Raw genomic sequence first — 19,707 nt, 5'->3', positions numbered from 1 at the left:
AGTTGAAGTTACACTTTACAGAAAGTTTAAAGGGGCATTAAAATGCAAAAACGAGTTTACTGTAAAAGTAGAAATTTTTGCGAGAACTTAATTTTCGCGAATTTCGCGATCTGACTTTTTTTTTTTTGCAAAATTTTTTTTGCAAAAGTAAGGTTCCGCGAAATATAGGTAGCGGGGATGAAAAAGTATGGGCACTGGAATTTGCGACGATATGACCTCCGCAAAGACAAATCTACTTACTTGATGACCTTTATTCTTACACCTTGTTCTTGTCAAACATTTCTATAATTGAAACGCCTCTTCAACATCAGTAGTTTATTCGCACAGTGTATCACTTGGCATTGCAGATACCTGCTTTCACAAAACCAGCACTTGTGTCATTGTTACGGGATTTGAGTTCACGGTAAGCGTCTATAAGCCAGCCGGCAGTGTCATGATCCCCTGACCTCCCCGATCCCGTGATATCTGCTTTCGTCCGCTTCCAACAAATTCGCAAAATTAAGGTTCCGCGAAATATTCCCAAAACACGCTCCCACACGAATTCGCAAATTATTAAGACTGCAAAATTAACTACTTTTACGGTACTTCAAATTACGTTACACACTATATTGATTTTGTACCTGTTATCATAATTCAAAACTTTGATTCCGTTACAAAGCTGCAATCAAAATTATACCGGACCCTTTCTTACTTTGGTGCTAAACAGTGAACGACGCTTCAGCTCGTGCATCGGTGTTTTTAGTCCACGCCATGGAGCAGTCCCGGTGAAAAACAAAGTGCGCGTTGTGAAGCGGACTTGCGTTGCTGTCCAAAGGATGTCAGTGGAACACTCGCAAGAACTGTTGTGAGCTACAATTCTGTGAATCTGTATTTAAACATGTAGCAGTGCGCATCATGCCGCGCATATACGGAACACTACGATTGGACCCGTTCCAAATCCACACACCCACGATAGGTATGTGCGCGCTTCTCCTGCTGTCTCATTGGATGCCACCAATCTTTGCCTCCTGGGGACCCCATTCATTGCCGCCAAAGACTGCTCTGTTTTCATTACGTTTTTCATCTAAACAGCATTGTGTGAACTAATTTTGTTTGAATCTACTAATTGAAACAGTGACTTTCATTTGAGAGCAAGTTATTTTTGCATTTTAGTGCCCCTTTAGCTACTTCCCACGACAGCTTTGGAGTCTTCAACAAAATTAATGCGTTTGTAGTGTTATTTCATTATGAAGCCTTACGCTGGAAGCATGCTGACATTCGTTGTGTATGCAACCAGTGAATACTGAAGGTATTATATAAAAAAGCTTACTATAATTTCACCGTGTCTTTGATTTAGTAAGTCATCTTGACAAATGGATATCACGATGTTGGCACGCTACATATGCACGGAGATTGTCAGCTTGCTCAAGGCCATCATTGTAGTGTGGCTTTGATAGTGCAGGTCCCACAATGTTAACATCCTGAATGCACTTCCTGTCACATTAAAAGCATATACAGGTCGGTGTCTGTAGTCGAACAGGATGCAGCACAATTACGCTCGACTTCCTTACACGTTGAGTACCATTGGTGGTTTGACTGTGTCCTTGAACTGTAGTGATACCTTTCATATGGAAATGATTTGCTTCAATCTCTATGATGGAAGTTGTTCATGCTACTACCCTTTGAGGCAAGGTAAAACCTGACTTTACCTTCATATTGCAATAAATACCCCCCCTCCCCCCCCCCTTCCCATTGAACGTTGGGTTGCCAAGTGCTGGTCCAGGCAGTGAATTGGATGCACCTATTATTAAATTAATACAAATAAGCTGAACCTAAAATAGAAAAAAAATTGAATAGCTATAGGGTCATCAGAATTATAATTAAAGGACATCGAGAAAGATATGTTATTCAATCCACTAAATTAGCTCGAAAAGTGATTTTTGTGAACTTTAATTCACCAAAGCAGGTTGAAGGTACTTGGCTTTAAGCTCGTTTCACCTCAGAGTTCCATCTCAGGTCAGGCCACATCGGAGCATTTGTCTTTGCTTCATTCCCTTAGAGCAACGTCACCTATAGAGTAGAACTTATGTAGATTCATCACACCAGCACTTCTCCTGTTTGATCACTGGTGGGATTAGCGGATGAGAGCGCGGTTTTCTAGGTCAGGAACAACTCTCCTCAAGGGTGCTTGCCAAGCCATGTGGAGCTCTGAATAAATTTGCCTTGTAGAGCTGGCAGTGCGAGAGAATACATTTCTGAGTAAAGACGTATTAACCAGTTATCTTGTAGGCCATTGGCTACACGCAACAGCGCTTTCTATTGCTTTAAAAGGCAGTGCACGCTTTTGCTTGTCTGGGAATGCAACGGTTATGCTTTAGAGCAACTTCGTCTGCTGGTCTCTGTTTTGTTATCTGAGCTGTAGTAGCAACAGCACCACACCATCCTGTGTGTTTCATTCTGCATAGTTCCTCTGTTCTCTGTAACAGTGAATATAACATCACAAAAGATGTGTAAAGGAGGATTGCAAGCAGGGATTCCCCACACACACACTAATAATAAGAAAAAAAAGCTGAAAGGTGGTCACACCTCTCCTATGTAATTGGAACACCTTCTGAGATGAAAAACGACCACAAATCCCTTATTGCAATTATTAGTCAGGCGGTAAAAACCAAAAAAATCATTTCATACCCTGTTACTTAACATTCTCTTTGACTGCTAGGCTGTGATTGAATGACTGGAGTTACAATTTGCACTAACGTGAGTTCAGTGATGGGTAAAGTACCCCCAAATTGTACTTATAGCAAAGTACAAAGTATTTGCATCAATGGTACTTGAAGTATACAGTACGGAGTACCATATTGTAAATGTACTTACCCGTCAAGTACATTGCAACGTTTGCATAGTGTCACATGTCACCGTTTGGTGGTGTTTTGATTGGCTAAATGCCATTGCCAACATTTTTTGCCAGTGGTAGTTCTGAAGCCCAGCTACTTGGTCCTTACTCAGTAGGTATGAATTACATCTGATGAGACAATCACCTGTTGCTAGTGGAAGGTATTTTTATTTCCTTATTTATTCATCGGTGCATCTCTTGGTATACTATGAAAAAGAACAGCAATCCATTTGCTTGGTCAAAAATACTGATTCTAGACACTTATTGGATATTTTCCATCTTTTGTCTTTGCATGTCGAGTTGGGTAGTTGAGTACTTGGTGGGCAGGCACCAAAGAAATGTACTTAAAGAAGTACTTATTGAAGTACTATTAGAAGTACTTCAAGTACTCCCAATCACTGTGTGAATTGAATTGGAAAAAGAAAAATATGGGTGCTGTCTACTACAGAGCACTTATAGCTGCATGCTGTGTGCTAATGAAGACTGAATTGAATTGAATCCTTTGTTTTTGCATTGTTACGATGTGGGGAGCCAGAACAAAAAGCTGGCAGCAGCTTATACACTTATAAAAATGCTACAACTATAATGCTAACTGATGCATCATTCATAGATAGTGAAGCATGTGACATCTACATGATATTGTCATGCAAATACATGAAAATATTACAAAACATGAAGTAACACAGACAAAGCACATGTTACATCAAACTACTGTGGCAATGAAGTAGAAAAATAATTTAAAGTTAAGGAGGGATATGACTTCAAAGATATCGAGGCAGACAAAGTATTTTGAATCTTAGAGTTATTTTGCTCTTATGTGAAAAGCAGACTTATGTGGGCTGTTTCTCCTGTATGTTTATGGTCTTGCTAGTGTTCCCAATATTCGGGAGCTCATTGGCTACATTATCGACAGATTTCTATTAATTAACTAGCATAAAGGACATACATGGTACTAATGCATGCTTACAGGGTCTTCTGGCTCATCAGATTCATGTTGGTTGATTTGGTGCAAGAAGTGCACTGCCAAAAATTGCACTGTTTTGGTGCAGCACTTCTGGAAGAGTTCATCTCCTCATCTTAGAAAGGGGTGTTACTGCAACGTGATTTTACAGATTTTTTTTTTTCCACAAAGTTGGAGGTGTATATCAATATAACCTACACTACCACCTTCATAGCTCACTTTTCTCTTTCTTTTGGGTACTGTATATTATGCCACCTAAGATGAACCTTGTTTCCACAGGCATACATGTGGGCAGTAATTCCTTTGCATTTCACTTCTTAGGATGACAACCACGATATTGAGATAGACTTGGACGAGCTGCTTGACATGGAAAGTGATCGTCACCGAAGAGAGTTTCTCACTGTAAGTGACAGTTCTGATAATTATATATATATTTTTTCCCTTTATATATTTTATTTTTATTTTTCATATATTTTTATAATTGATATATTTTATAATTGATATATTATATATATATATATATATATATATATATATATATAAAGAGGGGGAAAAGCCATAAAAGAAATAAGTAAATGACGCTAGACGTGTTTGAAATTCAAACTTACAGATTAAGATGGCTTCTATGGCTGCATATAGAGAAACAGATACTCATGGAACGATGCGACAGCACCAGAGGACACGTGTTTCGCCGTGTTTGCGGCTCGTCAGCCCTGGGTAGCTGCGCATCGTTCGTGATTGGCAAACCAGGGGATATATATATATATATATATATATATATATATATATATATATGAATAATAAGGCCGAAACAGCTGTCCAGTGCTGGTGTGGCGACGTTTAGGACTTATAAACATATGTTCAACGTGCAGCCAAAGAGCCTATGCTTTTTTTTTTTTTTTTTTTTCACTATATATATATATATATATATATATTTTTTTTTTTAAAGGAGCACTGAGATGACCCCCAAACGTAAAAAAACATTGTGGCGCATTCTGCAACGAATAAAATGAGCTCCAGTGAGAGAACGACGAGTGCAGGTAGCCTACAGAGCGTGCAAAAGACCGCTGCTCGCACACCTTTAAAAAAATCCTCCACTCATAAAAAGGAGCATATCGGAGAACGAGGGAATGTTGTGACGCAACGTGGTCCCTGGGGATGTCACTCGTAACGTAAAGCGGCACAGCTCAAGTAGGTATAAGCGGCGCATAACCTGAGAAGCAAAACGAAGAGAAAGTCCACAAGGGCTCCCCCCTACGTCACGCGAGACGTCACTGGCTGCTTTGTCGGATTGTTTTTCTAAAATTGTGCGGTTATAATACACTGCAGAGCGGAAATATTTTGCACGATATGTTGCCATTTTAAACATCACCTCAATGCTCCTTGAAAGAAATGTTCTCTCACATGTGCATACCTGTAGGATTTTTAAAAAAATTTTTCCTCCACGAATGCAGGCTAAACTTGCTGATGCCAAGCAGAGCAGTGATCACGTCCAGGTAAGTTAGCATCATCAGGGTTATTTTATCTGCACTTCATTGCATGTAAATCGACTTCACTATATGTACACATAGTGCAGTTCTTGTGCCTTGCTTGCTCATAGATGGTGCATCATCATTTCCATTGTTATAGGGCTGGCAGAGAAAAATTGACTGGGTAAAATACAAACTGCCAGTCAAGCTACCTTGTGCATGTTAGTCATGTGTCGATGTGGTGTACACATGACTACAGTTTAATGTTTTCAGTTTTTTTTTTTTTTTTTTTTCTTCTTCTTCTTTTAAAGGGGCGGGGGATAAAACTTTAAAAACTAGAAGCCTAAAACACGTCAAATCAGGCGAGATACCCCGGTGATGGGAAACCTTCCTTTTTCCCCTTTCGAAAACCTGATGTGTCCTGTAACAGAGTGTCTACCAACACGGAGAACCGAGAATTGTCAGGTAATTTTGATGCAACTGGAAAAGTCAGGGGACTGTATGGGGAATTGTGAATTGTGAGTGCCGATCAGTGCGGTTGAGCAGCCACGTCGCAGCAACGTTGCATCGGGTAACAGTTCGCCGGTACGACAAGCTCAGAGCAGAAATGTAGAGCAGCCTCACTAACAAGTGACCTTTAAAAATAAAAATAAAGGCCATAAATGAGGTACAGTACGAGGTCTCCCTAGTGCAGGAAATAAAAAATATTGGTTCTTGTAAATAGAGGAAAAAAGGAAGAGGAAAAGTTTGGTAGTTCACCAAGTTATTGAATTATTCAATAAGTGATCTGTTGTATGAGTGATCTGTATCAAAACATAGGAGCAAGGCACTAAGTTCCTTTATTTTTTGGTGAGGGAATTTGCTTGAAATAGACAGTGAAAACTTGGAAAGGTCAGGGCGGCTATGATTTGGTAGACACCCTGTGAAAAGAAAAGAAAAGAAACAGGCTACACATACAGTATGCAGGCATCTACAAATATGCAGATCAGTGTGCATTAAATTTGTGTTCTATACAATTGGTTGCGGACGTTTTTATAAACCTTTTTGCGTCATTAACTTTGCCTGAACCAGTTTATATTCAGGAAACCAGCATTGTGCTAAACTGACACGCCACATTGTAAGCAAGCATATGCTAGGACGTGTAGTCTGTTCTAGGTTCCATTAGTTTTTGTGGTACGTGCACATCACCTGAACAAATGAACAATGCAGTACTTGCAACACTCTGTTCTCAGCTAGCATGCGAACTGTGACAGTGCTTTGTGTGAAGTTCTACGCAGTTGTAAAGCAATGTTTTGTGCCACTTTAATCCGCAGGCATTCATCACCGAATTGCTTCAGCGAGCAAAGACACTGTGAACTGCTCTCTGGAACCTTTGTCCTAGTCATCAGGACTTCCTCTTTGATTGTGACAGCAGTGCTTTCATGTTATGTTTGTCTTGTTGATTGTGAGTCCCACCCTTTTTTTTTTCCTCCAAACTTTTGTCCTGAGATTCGCAGGTTTCCTGCAAGATGCAGCTGTCTTCTCAGTACCATCTTTGCTGCAAATTTTGGTTGTGTTTATCATTCTAAAACTACACCAGATGTACATAAGAACTCTCACAAATGCGTTGCACGTAGGTATGCCAAATTTAGTACTATTGAGTCTTGTCGTGTCTTTGGAAACACACCTGTCTGTCATTTTGGTTGAAAAAAAAAAAAGTGAAAGCTGTGCTTATTGGTAGGCATATAGGCAATCATTGCATTTTCTTTTTTTTCTTTTTCCAATATATTGTCTGCCAGTGTTGCAAACATTTATTTTACTATATTTAGACTTCATTAGACCTTTTAGTTTTCGGGTTTTATGCTTCTCGAAAGTAGACCTCCCACTGTTCACAAGAAAATGACGTCTAATGGTACAACAGCGCTGCCAACTTCGTAGACTGCTACTATAGAAAAAAAAATCAATAAGTAACAAGAAAGCCACATTAAAATACAGCATTTGATATTGTAAGAATTTTATGTGATTTCTTGCATATTATTATAGTTGTATGGCCTTGTTTTGCTCCAGTCTACCGGCAGCCCTATCTTTTCGGTAGCTCTTTCTAAAGATGGCTACCAGGCTGATCTGGGCTGTTACATGTTCAAGAGCCTGAGGAGTACGGGTTTCACCTCGGAGTACATGTGGTGTTTCTCGACAAAGCAAGACCACTAAAAGTCATACTGACAAACCACACTCCACACAGGATTACGACATTCACTTTCGATACAATGCAACCAACCCTTGGGTGGAGCCTTCTTTCGTTTCTGCAGTGTACTGGGAACAGTATAGTACAGTACAGTACAGTACAGTTGGTGAAGACACCAAAGCGACTAAAAAGATGACCTCATTTGTGTGTATCATTAATACAAAGAAGCGAACCGTGACCTTCTTGAAGGAATACGGCTTAGTGAAACAGCGATGTTTTCCGTCCGCATTGTTTCGGTTTCACTGTGTCTACCAACGTCATAATTATGTTTCTTCGGTAGAGGTCTATTGGAGGGGGCGAAAATTGAGCCATATGAACATTAGACGCCAAGCAGCTGTGCTGAATGTGCAGATACAAATCTGGGCAAAAACAGGTTTCATCCGGCTGAACCGGCAAACGAAAGTCACTAACTATATTTGCTTCAGGATATGGTAGGTTCATCAAATGGCAATTTCTTTTCCTTGAAGTACTCAAATATTTAGAAAGATTTGTGCCTTTACACAAACTTATACTTAATATGCTACTCTTATTTTTACTAATGACATTTAAACGACATGTGGTGTTGCTCGATACCATGTGTGGATCTGCCATCTTGCTTCATCATGCAGTCTTATCATATTTCGCACATTTGACGAGGCAGTATTATTGCTCGACATTAAATCACATTTGCTGTTGGAAGGCCCTCTGTATTTTGTACGGGAATACTATGTGGCTTGGCACAAGTGTTTCCAGGCCTCTTGCAACGTGTTTGTTCCTGTGATTTAGATCCCCATACCTCACCGAAGCTTAGCAGCATGCCGTGGGCATTTGGACAAACTCTTTGTTGCAAGCTGGAAGAGGAATGCAATGGCCATTTTTGCTTTATACACTTAGATTTGCAGTACAGCCAGCATCATATGGTTGCATTTAGATAGAGGGAGAGAGCACTGCAGTGTGTATTCCTCATAAAAATAGCAGCTGCATCTATACCTGCAAGACTTGTATTCACATTGCATTATTCTGATTCGCATGTCCCTGATAGCATGTGCCATTATCTGCCTCTGTATGACCATACAACCTGATTCGCTATTACTGCAGACCAGCACAACTAGAGACAGGGAACATTAATATATCAGCACGATATATATGCTCTGTGTGCACACGCATATTTATCTGTGATACTTTACTAGCATGCAGCAAATTAGTGAGCCGAGAACACACCGCAGAAGAACTGCAAGATTGCTAAAGCCCCTCTAGTTTTGTGTACAAGACCATGAAAAGTCTCTTGGTCGATGTGTGGATGTGCACACAAGTAGCCTCGTATTTCTGTGAACACAGCTTGGTGCTTTCGCAAAATTAGTGGGTAGAATTTGAACGCTACATGCCGGACCATTTTTACCTGCACTCATGGTTAGCAGCGCAACTTCAGGTGACTTAATCCTATCCGAATTAGTTTCTTCTAGGCCAGCTTACACGTGTTCTGTAGTGGCTGTTGTCATTGTTTGTGTGGATATGACGAGTTTCAAATTCAAAATGCGTAAGGGAATTTGAGTTTTCTATTTGTGATTGTGTGTTTGCACGCAGTGTACAGCATACCGGGGTAACGAGCAGAAACAGAATTATTATTCGTAGATTTTTGTTTCGGTGGCTAGCATATTAACCCAATTCATCGAATTCTTGCTTCAGTTTTCGGCGATCTTGAGCAGTATAATTTATGATCACCATAACAAATCCACATGGTTTGAAATTCCTGGGCTGTGAGACACGGGGGCGTTCTCTTCAACCTGGCTTCAACCGTGTGTGCTTCTGCCGTGGAGAATAGGTGGAGGAAGAGATGCGGGAGAGGGCGCTCACTCTTGACCGTCCTAGCGGAACATCAGGGAAACTAAACGCTAGCTGACGAGGAGACCCTCCCCTCCTTACTTCTCCCCGTGTGTATGCTGCCGGCAAATTATGTTTATCTGGTATCTATGTGTATCTTGCAACAAATTATGTGTATCTGTGTATCTCTCGACAAATTATGTGTAATTCTGGAAATACTCTGATTTCGAGCAAAAGGCCTCGCACGAGGGTTGTTGGGACTGAGGCGCTCCTGCCACACACATTTATTTCAGTTGCACTGGGGGCGAACTTTGTTTTTCCAGCGGCTCCTATCAAACACCATCTTCCTGGAGAGAATACACTGCAAATATCACTGCCGCCAGCTTTTTTGGAACCTTGCACGCGTTTGATGTTTCTACATTGTGATCATCGATGTTTATGTAGCGTCTTGGACGTTCTTCTGCCAAATGAGAAACTTGGCAAAGTTTTGTGATCTCTCACATAATTAGAGGTGAGCGTGGATAGAACTGACAGTATCCGCATCCGCACGGCATCCACACATGTAGGATCTGCGACCGCATCCGCAGCGGATATGGGGAATGTGGTCACTGCAGGTCACTGCATTTGTAGGAAATGAAACCTGCATGACAAAAATGATCTGCTATACAAACATTTTTACTCTTCAGCATACAAACTCTCTCAGGAATGTAGTCTACAGTTGTCCAATAATAGCAGTTAAAGTAGCATCAGTTAATCCTCTGCGTGCTGTCAGTTATGTCAGGATGTTAGGGGACGTAGAGGCACTGCGGCTTATTTGTGGGTAAAAGGCGGATATCGGCGTGTACCGCGGAGGTGTTGGATTTACCCGTGCAGGACAGTATTCCTATCCGCAAACCATATTGTGTGGCTATCCGTGCGGATCTGCGGATATAGCTGCACCCGCGCACCTCTATGCATAATTCTGTTATGGAGTGTTTTTCTTCCCACATCTATTATAAATATTACACTGTTTAGAAAGTTTATTGTCATGCACAGTTAACTTATTTTCTAGTTATCAACATACTATATAATGCTAAAAGGGTTGTGGTTCTGTGAGTGGGGAAGTTGTGGTTATCGTATTTGTGACCTACAGAATAAATCTGTCTGGTGTGATACTGTTAGGGGTACTCTGCACATGAAATGGTAGGGAAATGTGTTCACATTGTTGGATTGTGCCATGTTGCTAACAACGAAAATATGACTGTGAAACATTTCATAGAAACTGATGGGGCCATCATGCACACTAACACCCTCTGTTATTTTCCTGAACAATGACACAGTTTCATCTTTGCTCACTTTACCAGCATCACAACGATTTTTATGGAAGTAAGGAATTCGGCATTGCTTGTTGTACCCAACTTTCAAGCTTGCATGAGTGTCATGACGTTCGCAAAATGGAATGCGATATATTCATGGCCGGACGTCCACTATCCAGTTATTCTACTCTAATCTGATATGGTTAAATTTTGAATGCGACTTTTGCTGCGAATGTTTTTTTGTGTATAAAACATTGTACTACGAGCAAGTAATCCATTCTTTATTGACATGTCACACAGCATCGATTTATGAGCACATATTTATGAAGTCCTGTTTTACTATGGAAGTTGGAACAAACAATAAAACTGAACAAAAAAATTACTTTGGTTCTTTGCGATTGAGCACTGCCAAAGGCCCATCTTGTATGTTTGGTTTCTTGAGGTATTCGTTGATGTCCAAAAGTGGCTTTCCAAAATCAATTTTCAATTTAGTTTTGCCAAAATAGTTGTTCAGCTCCTGCCAACGCTCCCTCGGTAAGCGTTCCTCGTTGTGAAGCAGGCCTGTTAAGTAGAAGCGCAAAGCAATACATAGTTCAGTGAAAGATAATCTGCAAAGTGACCGCAATAAAAACACCAATACCATAAAAATACCAATAAATAAATAAAGATCTTGTAGGTTGGACCAATTCTGACCTCTACTGGTCAGTTGTTGGGACAACACTGTCAAACCGCTGACGGGAGAACTCTTCATGTGTGAAGCACACCAAATACTACGACGATGACCATGGGTGCGTCAAGTAGCTGCTCCAGAGCTCCGGGAGTGCGCTGATGTTTACTAAATGGTATCACTCCCTTTCCAAAGCACTGCGCTCTTGATGAAATCTTGCGCTCCGGGTTGCAGGTCAGAGTGCATAAGTGCTGCTCTGCTCCGTGACGTATGAATAGGGCCCTGTGCTTTCGGGTTTTATGCTTTTTGAAAAACGAGGGGTAAAAATCGGGTTTTATTTCAGGAGCTGTAAAACAGGGTAAAATCGGGTGATATCGTGTGGAAAATAAAAAAAGAGCGCTTCTCCAATTTTAGATTGACACAGAATGCGGAACGGCTGTGCTGAATGTTAACAATCTCCGGTGTCTGTACTGGTGGCTGAATTGGCACCCTGCAGAGTTCGTTTTCAGGGATTTTTCGGGTTTTACCCTAGAACATGAGGCCCTACGTATAGAGGAAGGAGGAGGCCGGCAAAACAATGAGCGGCCGTGGAAACTTTGCTTGGGTGCATGTCGCGCTCGTGGCTCTGGAAGACCTTTTACTAGAGGAGCAGAGTACCCTGAGCGCGTTTGATAGAGCCACTACTTAACAAGCGCCACGTTATCAAAAGCACCTGAGCATACATTACAGTTCCGGCAGATCTTTGAGACTGAGACAGACTGGGGCAACATCGTTCAAAAAAAATTAGCATAGCAGTAAGGTGCTGGCAGTTAGAGGCCATCAAGAATGCTATGTAGGGCATCAGAAGTCCCTTACCACAGGAGAGGTAAGTTGAAGTATGAAGAATTGAAGAGCCATTGCACTTGAGCCATTGAACACTTTGCCATAAAGTGCAGAATGGTACCAAGTGCAATCAATTCCTTTCCTTTCCGAAACATGGCAGAATTTTGGTGTATCATATCTTGCTCTGATATCATGTGGTGGCACGTATTGTAGGGGTGCCTGACTTTCGGTAGCAGTATTGTGCCACTTTTCAGCGTACGCTTAAGGAAAAGAAAGACTGGACAGAGAATGCTTGCCATTTTTAGCGTATAATTGCTCGTTACATTTTGTGAGCAGAACACTGGCTGTTTTGATGTTTCCGTGCTATTTCGGGCTGTACATATTGTTTGTATATGCGCTGGTTTAGGTAAATTATTTTCACATCTATGATGTACGTCCTTTTTCGCGTAGCTCAAAATCATTAGTGCAGCCAGACGAAACTGCGTGTGCGAGCCAATGACCTGAAGAACCTTGCTTAGATGTGGCTTACAGAGTAATTTGCCCCCATTTGAGGTTGTAATGTAATGTTGAGGTTGTAATGTAAAACGTTTACCACTTCTCTGTGCCTGGTACAAAAGCAATCCCATCTGCTTGTGTTGTTTATTGCACAGCCCTGTGACGTGTTGTGGAAGAAGCTTTCCTTTAGAGTCCATGAACTGACTAGTTATTAGGACGTCCTGAAAAATTGAAAACGTGAAGTAAAACAGAGACAAATTTTGCGGGCAAAACATTTTGCACATAAAGAATACGTACAGTGTATCTTAGATTTGTGATTCCGAGTCTGCAAAGCGGGCATCCTGGATTGCTGTGCTGTGTTTTTACAACACGGCCCTTTCGTGGTGAATCCACATAAATGGCTTCTATTATGGTAGTACCGTTCTCTTCACGCTCTTGTACTAAAATTAAGTTGGGGAAGACGGTATCATTCCTTACCCCTTCCATACTCTAAAGTAAATTTCGCTATATTGCAATAATACAAACCCTTAAGCTACTGTCATGCCTTACTGAGGTTAAAAGAACAGCAATAAGGAGTATCTCATACGTGCGTTTTACTGTTAGAAAGCCAAGTATCGCGGACCAGAAAGGTAACGATACTGATACACTATTGCTGTGTTAGTCCCTCATCTGGTTAGCACTGTTGAATTTCTAACGCTCGAGATGGTGCACTACGTACTTTTCTTCGCTAGCTGAGACGAAGATGTTTGGAAAGTTCTGATTTCTAGCGGTTTTAGTGCATTTCTTGCTAAGATACGTGCCGTTATTCTGGACAGTGCCATTTTGGTCTCGCCAGTTTCGCTTTTAAGCAGTGGCATAAATTGTGAAATCTCGTTTATTTGCTTTATAATTATTCAACAACCAAACACGTATGAAAAAGTATATTTCCATAAAATTGCAATAATTTATTATAAGCTTTAAATTTTTCCTTTACGTTTGCCAGCATGTTGGCACGAAGCACCACGGATACAAAGCACAAAGCAGCAGCAGCAGCATCGCTAAGACAATATGATTCCGGCTCATTCCTTTTCTTGCACGTACTGCCCGTCTTTGCTGATTTGCTATCATGATTGAGTCTAGAGAATCAGTTTCATAATCCCATAAGTCTCTTATTACCGTCGTTACTCGCCAGCACCACTCGCAACATGGATATCTCCAGCCCGGTGTTCAGCCTCAACTTGGGCACCCCGCTCTCAGTGTCCGGCCAAGCTGACAATGTTGAAGAACAGCACTTACAACAGCTCGCACGGCAAATTCAGCCATCACCTCTTCAACCTCAACAGCATGACACTCCCCTTCAGCAGTCCCCGCAATCTCAGCAGAGAGGAGCGAGTGTCATTCAGCCGTATGCTGCGAGCGGTGGAATGACCCCTCAGAGCCTCATGCAACCTCAGACTCCAGTTAGCCATGTTCATGTGAGGATGGATACTTACTCAGCATTTTTCTAACCGTTGTTCTTACATACTTTACACACGAAAGGAAACTAGTAACGTGGTGACATGCCAAAATTGGTACCCTGCCAAGAATCAAAAGCCAAGCAATCTGTGCAAATTCTGTATTTAGTAGATTGTCTAATTCAACGTAAAATAGAGATAATAGACCAGTTCGCAGTTTAGAATGAATACACCAGGACTTTTCTTTTTTTTGCAAAGCGAGTAAATGCCAAATGATGGATGATGGCATCTCTCAAATAGACTAGTGAAATACATGCACCAGCCTTTATAGAGTCTCTTCTCGTTGTACAGCAACCATCATCAGCAAGTGCCACACCGAATGCTTCGGGTGCAACGCCACACTCAACTGGTGGCAGCGCCCTGTTCCCCCCTACGCCAGGTGCCCCGATGACACCCATAACACCAGCATCAGCCGATCCAGGCATTGTGCCCCAACTCCAGTAAGATGCCATCCTCTATTTTATATCCATGAGAGTTTATGCTTGTTTTCTCCTCAGGAATATCGTGTCTACCGTAAATCTAGGCTGCAAACTGGACCTGAAGAAAATAGCCCTTCATGCCCGTAACGCAGAGTACAATCCAAAGCGGTTCGCTGCCGTTATCATGCGTATCCGTGAGCCAAGAACAACAGCACTCATTTTTAGCTCCGGCAAAATGGTCTGCACTGGTGCCAAGAGGTGAGGTTTCTGTTAGTTCACATGTCACGCCGATCATGCTACACTTGCAGCATCGAGACATGACCATAATACTTCTTTTGTTTGTTTGTTTTTTCAGTGAAGAACAGTCTAGGTTAGCAGCACGAAAGTATGCTAGGATTATTCAGAAGCTCGGCTTCGAGGTAAGTGAGTTTCTGCAGATATTTTTTTTTTCTTTGCCCAAAAGCTATTTGCCGAGGAGTTTGAAAATTACAGTGAGGAATGCTCCAGAGCACAGGTTACGTAACAGTTTTTGTGGCTTGGAAAGTTCTGGCACAATCAGTTTTATCTCTTCATACACTGACACTTCACAGCTGGTGTAATTTGACACGGATAAGTTGAGGATTTACTGTTTAAAAAAGTTTTCCTGTGCCTTGCTGTTTCTTTTGATGTTATAACGTCTGGAGTATAACCCGCATGGAACACATGGTCTGCCATACATGCCCCTCTAACTGCGTGCCGCGTGCTAGACAGGAAGAACAAAACTAAGGCGACAATGCTCGACTGTATCAATAACACTGGGTTTCACACCAAGCTACAGATTTAAAAATAGCACCTGATTTTTCTCTCTCAAATCTGGGTAAGGCAAAAAAAAAGTCAGACCCACACGATGCAACTTTAGTTGCGCCACCTGGTTGCACCGTGTGAACGGCGAGGCTCTGGTTGCACAACCGATTGCCCCACAGGCAATTTCTGCTGCAGCTCTAGGGGCAACCGGCTGCCATGCACAATGTTCGTGATGAAACTTCTGTTTGGCAGCTGTTGTGGGGGCAGTACGTGGGACACTGAAATTATGGAAGTCGCAGCGACGGTTGAGGTAAAACATTTTGCGACAATGTGGCTCACAGGTGCTTTGTTGAAAACTACGACATTCCAAGTTGCTCGCTATGTGAAAGGGGCCTATTTGGTGCAACCAGTGCAACTTCGGTTGCGCACAGCTGTTACGGGAACCATGTTGCGGCTAAAGAGTTGCATTGTGTGAATCGACCCTTTTAAAGACTCCCAGTGATCTGGAGAAAGTGCTGATCCTTGCTGGTATGACTACGTAGTTCTTTGAAGCAAGATTATGTCAATTCTGATGCGAACACTGCGTAACTGATAACACTGGGGACACATGATATCAGCGCACATAGGACACGGACGAAGTAAAGACAGGACAGTTCGCTGCCCTTACAACTTGTGAAATGATTTATTGAAAAACCTTGATGGCCTCTGCCAACATTCCCGCTAGAGGAACGCCTACATACCAGTTACCGTTCCTATCGCCTGTTCTTTCAGATAAGCTATCTCTGCGGGGAGTAGACTGATCGATGGGCTGCTGATGCATAGATCCCCGCACTCCCCGAAGAGATAGCTTATCTGAAAGAACAGGCGATAGGAACGGTAACTGGTATGTAGGCGTTCCTCTAGCGGGAATGTTGGCAGAGGCCATCAAGGTTTTTCAATAAATCATTTCACTAGTTGTGAGTGCAGCGAGCTGTCCTGTCCTCTTTTCTTCGTCCATGTCCTATGTGTGCTGTTATCAAGACTCCCCGGTGTATGAACCGACTACCCCCTACCGCACTGTACTAACTGATAACATGTGAATACATAGCAGGAATGAGTTTGCACATTTAAAAGGATCACTCATGTAATCTCTATCACCATGTCCTTTGTGTTGAAGCCTAATACCCCTGTCACGTGGGCATTATCTGCCTCTGGCGTACAAGCCACAGCTTGTTTCGGGGTGCAGCTTTTGTGTCAGAAATTTTGCCACAAGTCCATAACCGTGTATTCACACGAGCATCGTCCCCAGGGAATATTCTAATGGAAGAAGAAACAAAAACACTGCTAAACGGAGACGAAGTTCCGTTGCATGTTATGTTGAGCATTCACACTGTGCCGGAATATTGGGAGTGGCGTACGGCACACTTAGCAGATGACACCGTCAGCGTCTTTTCCTGTCGACTGCTATGGACTGCCATGTCACAGCCATGTCGACTGCCATGTCGCAGGATATTCCCCACGGTTAGCAGTGTACGTGAAGACACGACGTTGAGCACTTGTGCTCATGTGACAGCAGAACGACGTTTTTCGCATTTTCCGCTGTAGCATTGTGGAGGATGTCACTTGTGGATACACGGTAAAGAGCTGCCCTGTGTCCAATGCACGTGAAATTATGGTGCCCTGCATGGTACGTGCTCGTGCCTGCACTTAGAACTTAACTTAGCTGTCACGAGCACACTGAACCAGGTCTTCTCTGACTATGTTTTGTGTAAAAGTTAGTTATGGCACAGCGCTGGCATTCCCTTCATTGTGACTTCTCGTTTTTTTTCTTCCCAGGCAAAGTTTCTAGACTTCAAGATTCAGAACATGGTAGGCAGCTGCGACGTTCGGTTTCCGATTCGTCTAGAAGGGCTCGTTCTTACGCACAGCCAGTTCTCAAGGTGCGATCTTGTGCAGCATGCTTTTTAAGTTTGATGTTGCCCTTCTCTGCTCTAATGAATGTTGCATTCGCCAAGCAGCTACGAACCGGAGCTGTTTCCGGGCCTCATCTATCGTATGGTGAAACCCCGTATCGTACTTCTCATTTTTGTTTCGGGCAAAGTGGTGCTCACGGGTAAGTGTCGCTCTTGGTCATTTTACATTGCCGCCAAATCCCTGAGCTTTGGGGGAAAACAGCAAATGCACTGAACAAAAGGACATTGTCATGTGCTGTGCATTCTTGTTCTGTGCATTTGTCCTTTTCCCCTGAACCCAATAATAGCTGTCCTCTATTCACGAAAAAGTGCAAGAGGCAGTGTAAAGGAGTGCAAACAAAGCGCACGATACGTGCTGCCCTCGTGCAAAGTGCACTGAGCCCCATAGAATAGAAAAGTGTAAGCCTAAGATGGTTTCTCACAGACGTCTGCACTGCATCACAAATTTGAGTGATTATTATCTACAAATTGACTCGTTGAGTAAAAACAGGCCCATCTTAACAAAATTGATTGCCAGTGTGCTCCAAACGACCGCTACCCTATGCACGTCGTCTGCTCATTGTGCACGAAACGTTGCACTGCGTAGGAGACTGTGCAGCATTTTTGTGAACCTGTGCTGCACTTCCGCTGCGCTTTTCCAATCGAATGGTCGAATGTAGTGCAAAGGCTGCACCTCCTCTGAACCGAATGCGGGAACTTGCACCGTTTGCACTAGTTCACAAAATGCAGCCCTATGGAAGACAGCTATTATGTTGGCAACATCAAGTAAACACAGCGTGCTTCCACATTACTTTTATGGTCAACTCATTTTGTTCAACACACGGGCCCATAACTTCGCAGATTAGGCATGCGGGCTGTCATTTGGTTTGACTGCACACATGTGAACGACACTAACATGTCACTACAGTTTTTGCAATCTGTGCTAGGTGAATGTTATCCGTTGTCATCTGCTGTGAAATATCTTGTAGCCGAGCTGCAGGATATTCCACACAGTTAGCATTGCATGAAAAGACACGAGGCTGAACGCTCGCATGCCAGCACAAAGCTATGATGTTTTGTGTGGGGGGTACTGCCGTGGGGTACTCAGGGGAATATCGTGGATACACGGAATGTGTCTCAAGCACGACCTACTAGATTATAACGATCATGTCATAATCTGCAACCCCTATGAGGAGTCCATCCGCACAATCCGCTAGAGGCACTACTCATTGGCTCGCAAGATCTACATCATGATTGGACAATGGAAATTTGAATTCTGAACGTGCAGAAGCGGACGTACGACTACAGTAGCAGAACACAGCAACAGCTCCTAGGAAAACGCGTAGAATGATGGATGATAATCAACTTTAGAATGAAACACCTTCCGTGGGACATCCACCATTTGTACAAAAGTACTAAGGTAAGCTGAAGTACGAAGTATTGTAGAAGTTGAGGAAGCAATAACCGGGCCAATAAGTAGCGCCACCGCTAGCTTCCAAATGCGGCGCTGGGAAGGCCGTGACATGGTTGTTATAATCTAGTAGGTCGTGGTCTCAAGTCCATATTGTTCATGAGAACCCAGTCTGGTGATACTTGCAGTTCTCTCTTTCATGATACCAGACTATCCTAAAGCGATTACCACATCATCTTTGCAGGTGCGAAGGTGCGTTCAGAGATATACGAGGCGTTCGACAACATCTACCCCATTCTGAAAGGTTTCCGCAAGCAGTGAGGAGCTCTGAACGTAGTGGTTGTGTTCTATTCATGTTCATCTTGTAAATACGTTTTGCACATCACATGTACCTGCCATATGGTAGGCTGTTGTGTCACAAAAGGGAATAATCGTTGGTACTCAGTTGTGCAGAGATTCCACATATAAGTAACAGCTTCGCTGCTGCTCATCTAGCAAGCAGTATCTAATTGTTCCAAACTGTTTTTGTAGGGGAAGCTGTTTTGGTAAGTGTCCCATAATTCGTTGGTCTGTCGCTGGCATCGGTTGAGTGCTATACTTTTGTTTCTTTTCATTTCTCTGTACATATTGGCATGTTCTTCATGAAGAATTCGAAATGTGTATTTAATACGAAAATACATTGAGAACAAAGGCTTTGTCGAGTTTTGTCTGAATGAACAGGGAAGGTCTCATTATTATCGTATCTTAATCAGGAATGCCCTTGTGATGACGAATGCATGAATGACACTGCAATTGCAAATTTAGAATGAAGGTGTCGTCTAAGGATTTAAACATCCTCTGATCCTGCACATTTTGACTCTAAATGGATTCTAAATGCACTATACGTGGAATTTAGCATTCAGAGTTTTCACGAGACTCTGAAAGCAAGACATAGATTTTGAAAGCACCGAGACCATTGCCCTAGCATTCGTGGGTGAAACGAATGACTCACTAAATAATGCAACATCACTGCATAAACATGCTGGTGTACCCCACAGAAGTCACCTAAAACCAAATTTTTCATCC

At 42.4% G+C, this 19,707-nt stretch overlaps 3 protein-coding genes across 5 annotated transcripts in view; 2 read left to right on the top strand and 1 right to left on the bottom strand.

Moving 5' to 3' along the window:
• The window catches only part of LOC135396711 (protein phosphatase 1 regulatory subunit 14B-like), a 39,688-nt gene extending 28,685 nt beyond the window's left edge, over positions 1-11,003 (top strand). For all 3 annotated transcript variants that reach the window (XM_064627846.1, XM_064627847.1, XM_064627845.1), the window contains exons 3-5: positions 4,155-4,235; positions 5,288-5,329; positions 6,616-11,003. In XM_064627846.1, the coding sequence (XP_064483916.1) occupies positions 4,155-4,235; positions 5,288-5,329; positions 6,616-6,657 (165 nt within the window). In that variant the 3' untranslated portion in view covers positions 6,658-11,003. The remainder of the gene's footprint in view (positions 1-4,154; positions 4,236-5,287; positions 5,330-6,615) is intronic.
• LOC135396713 (large ribosomal subunit protein mL66-like) lies at positions 9,574-13,440 on the bottom strand. Its single transcript, XM_064627848.1, has 5 exons — positions 13,324-13,440; positions 12,903-13,045; positions 12,703-12,826; positions 11,005-11,182; positions 9,574-9,966 (listed from the first exon to the last, which is right to left on the bottom strand). Exons 1-5 carry the CDS (start codon positions 13,424-13,426, stop codon positions 9,942-9,944), a joined length of 573 nt encoding a protein of 190 aa, XP_064483918.1. The 5' UTR covers positions 13,427-13,440; the 3' UTR covers positions 9,574-9,941.
• Positions 13,441-13,639: 199 nt separating this feature from the next.
• On the top strand, positions 13,640-19,335 carry LOC135396704 (uncharacterized). The gene is made up of 7 exons (XM_064627833.1): positions 13,640-14,059; positions 14,390-14,538; positions 14,596-14,775; positions 14,873-14,936; positions 17,116-17,219; positions 17,298-17,392; positions 18,887-19,335. Exons 1-7 carry the CDS (start codon positions 13,790-13,792, stop codon positions 18,961-18,963), a joined length of 939 nt encoding a protein of 312 aa, XP_064483903.1. The 5' UTR covers positions 13,640-13,789; the 3' UTR covers positions 18,964-19,335.
• Positions 19,336-19,707: the final 372 nt, after the last annotated feature.

Source organism: Ornithodoros turicata, chromosome 6 (assembly GCF_037126465.1).
Source record: "Ornithodoros turicata isolate Travis chromosome 6, ASM3712646v1, whole genome shotgun sequence".
Classification (NCBI taxonomy): Eukaryota; Metazoa; Arthropoda; class Arachnida; order Ixodida; family Argasidae; genus Ornithodoros; species Ornithodoros turicata.
The sequence above is the reverse complement of the archived record's forward strand: the minus strand, read 5'-3'. Positions and strand labels throughout refer to the sequence as shown.

Excerpts from the sequence above, each read along its gene's own strand:
- LOC135396704 (XM_064627833.1), top strand. The coding sequence starts at position 13,790 with ATGGATATCTCCAGCCCGGTGTTCAGCCTCAACTTGGGCACCCCGCTC. Across the intron at positions 14,060-14,389 it reads CTCCAGTTAGCCATGTTCAT|CAACCATCATCAGCAAGTGC; the intron begins GTGAGGATGGAT and ends CTCGTTGTACAG. Across the intron at positions 17,220-17,297 it reads ACGCACAGCCAGTTCTCAAG|CTACGAACCGGAGCTGTTTC; the intron begins GTGCGATCTTGT and ends TTCGCCAAGCAG.
- LOC135396713 (XM_064627848.1), bottom strand. The coding sequence starts at position 13,426 with ATGGCACTGTCCAGAATAACGGCACGTATCTTAGCAAGAAATGCACTA. Across the intron at positions 13,046-13,323 it reads GTCTCAGCTAGCGAAGAAAA|TACAAGAGCGTGAAGAGAAC; the intron begins GTACGTAGTGCA and ends ACTTAATTTTAG. Across the intron at positions 11,183-12,702 it reads GTACCAGGCACAGAGAAGTG|GCCTGCTTCACAACGAGGAA; the intron begins GTAAACGTTTTA and ends TCTACTTAACAG.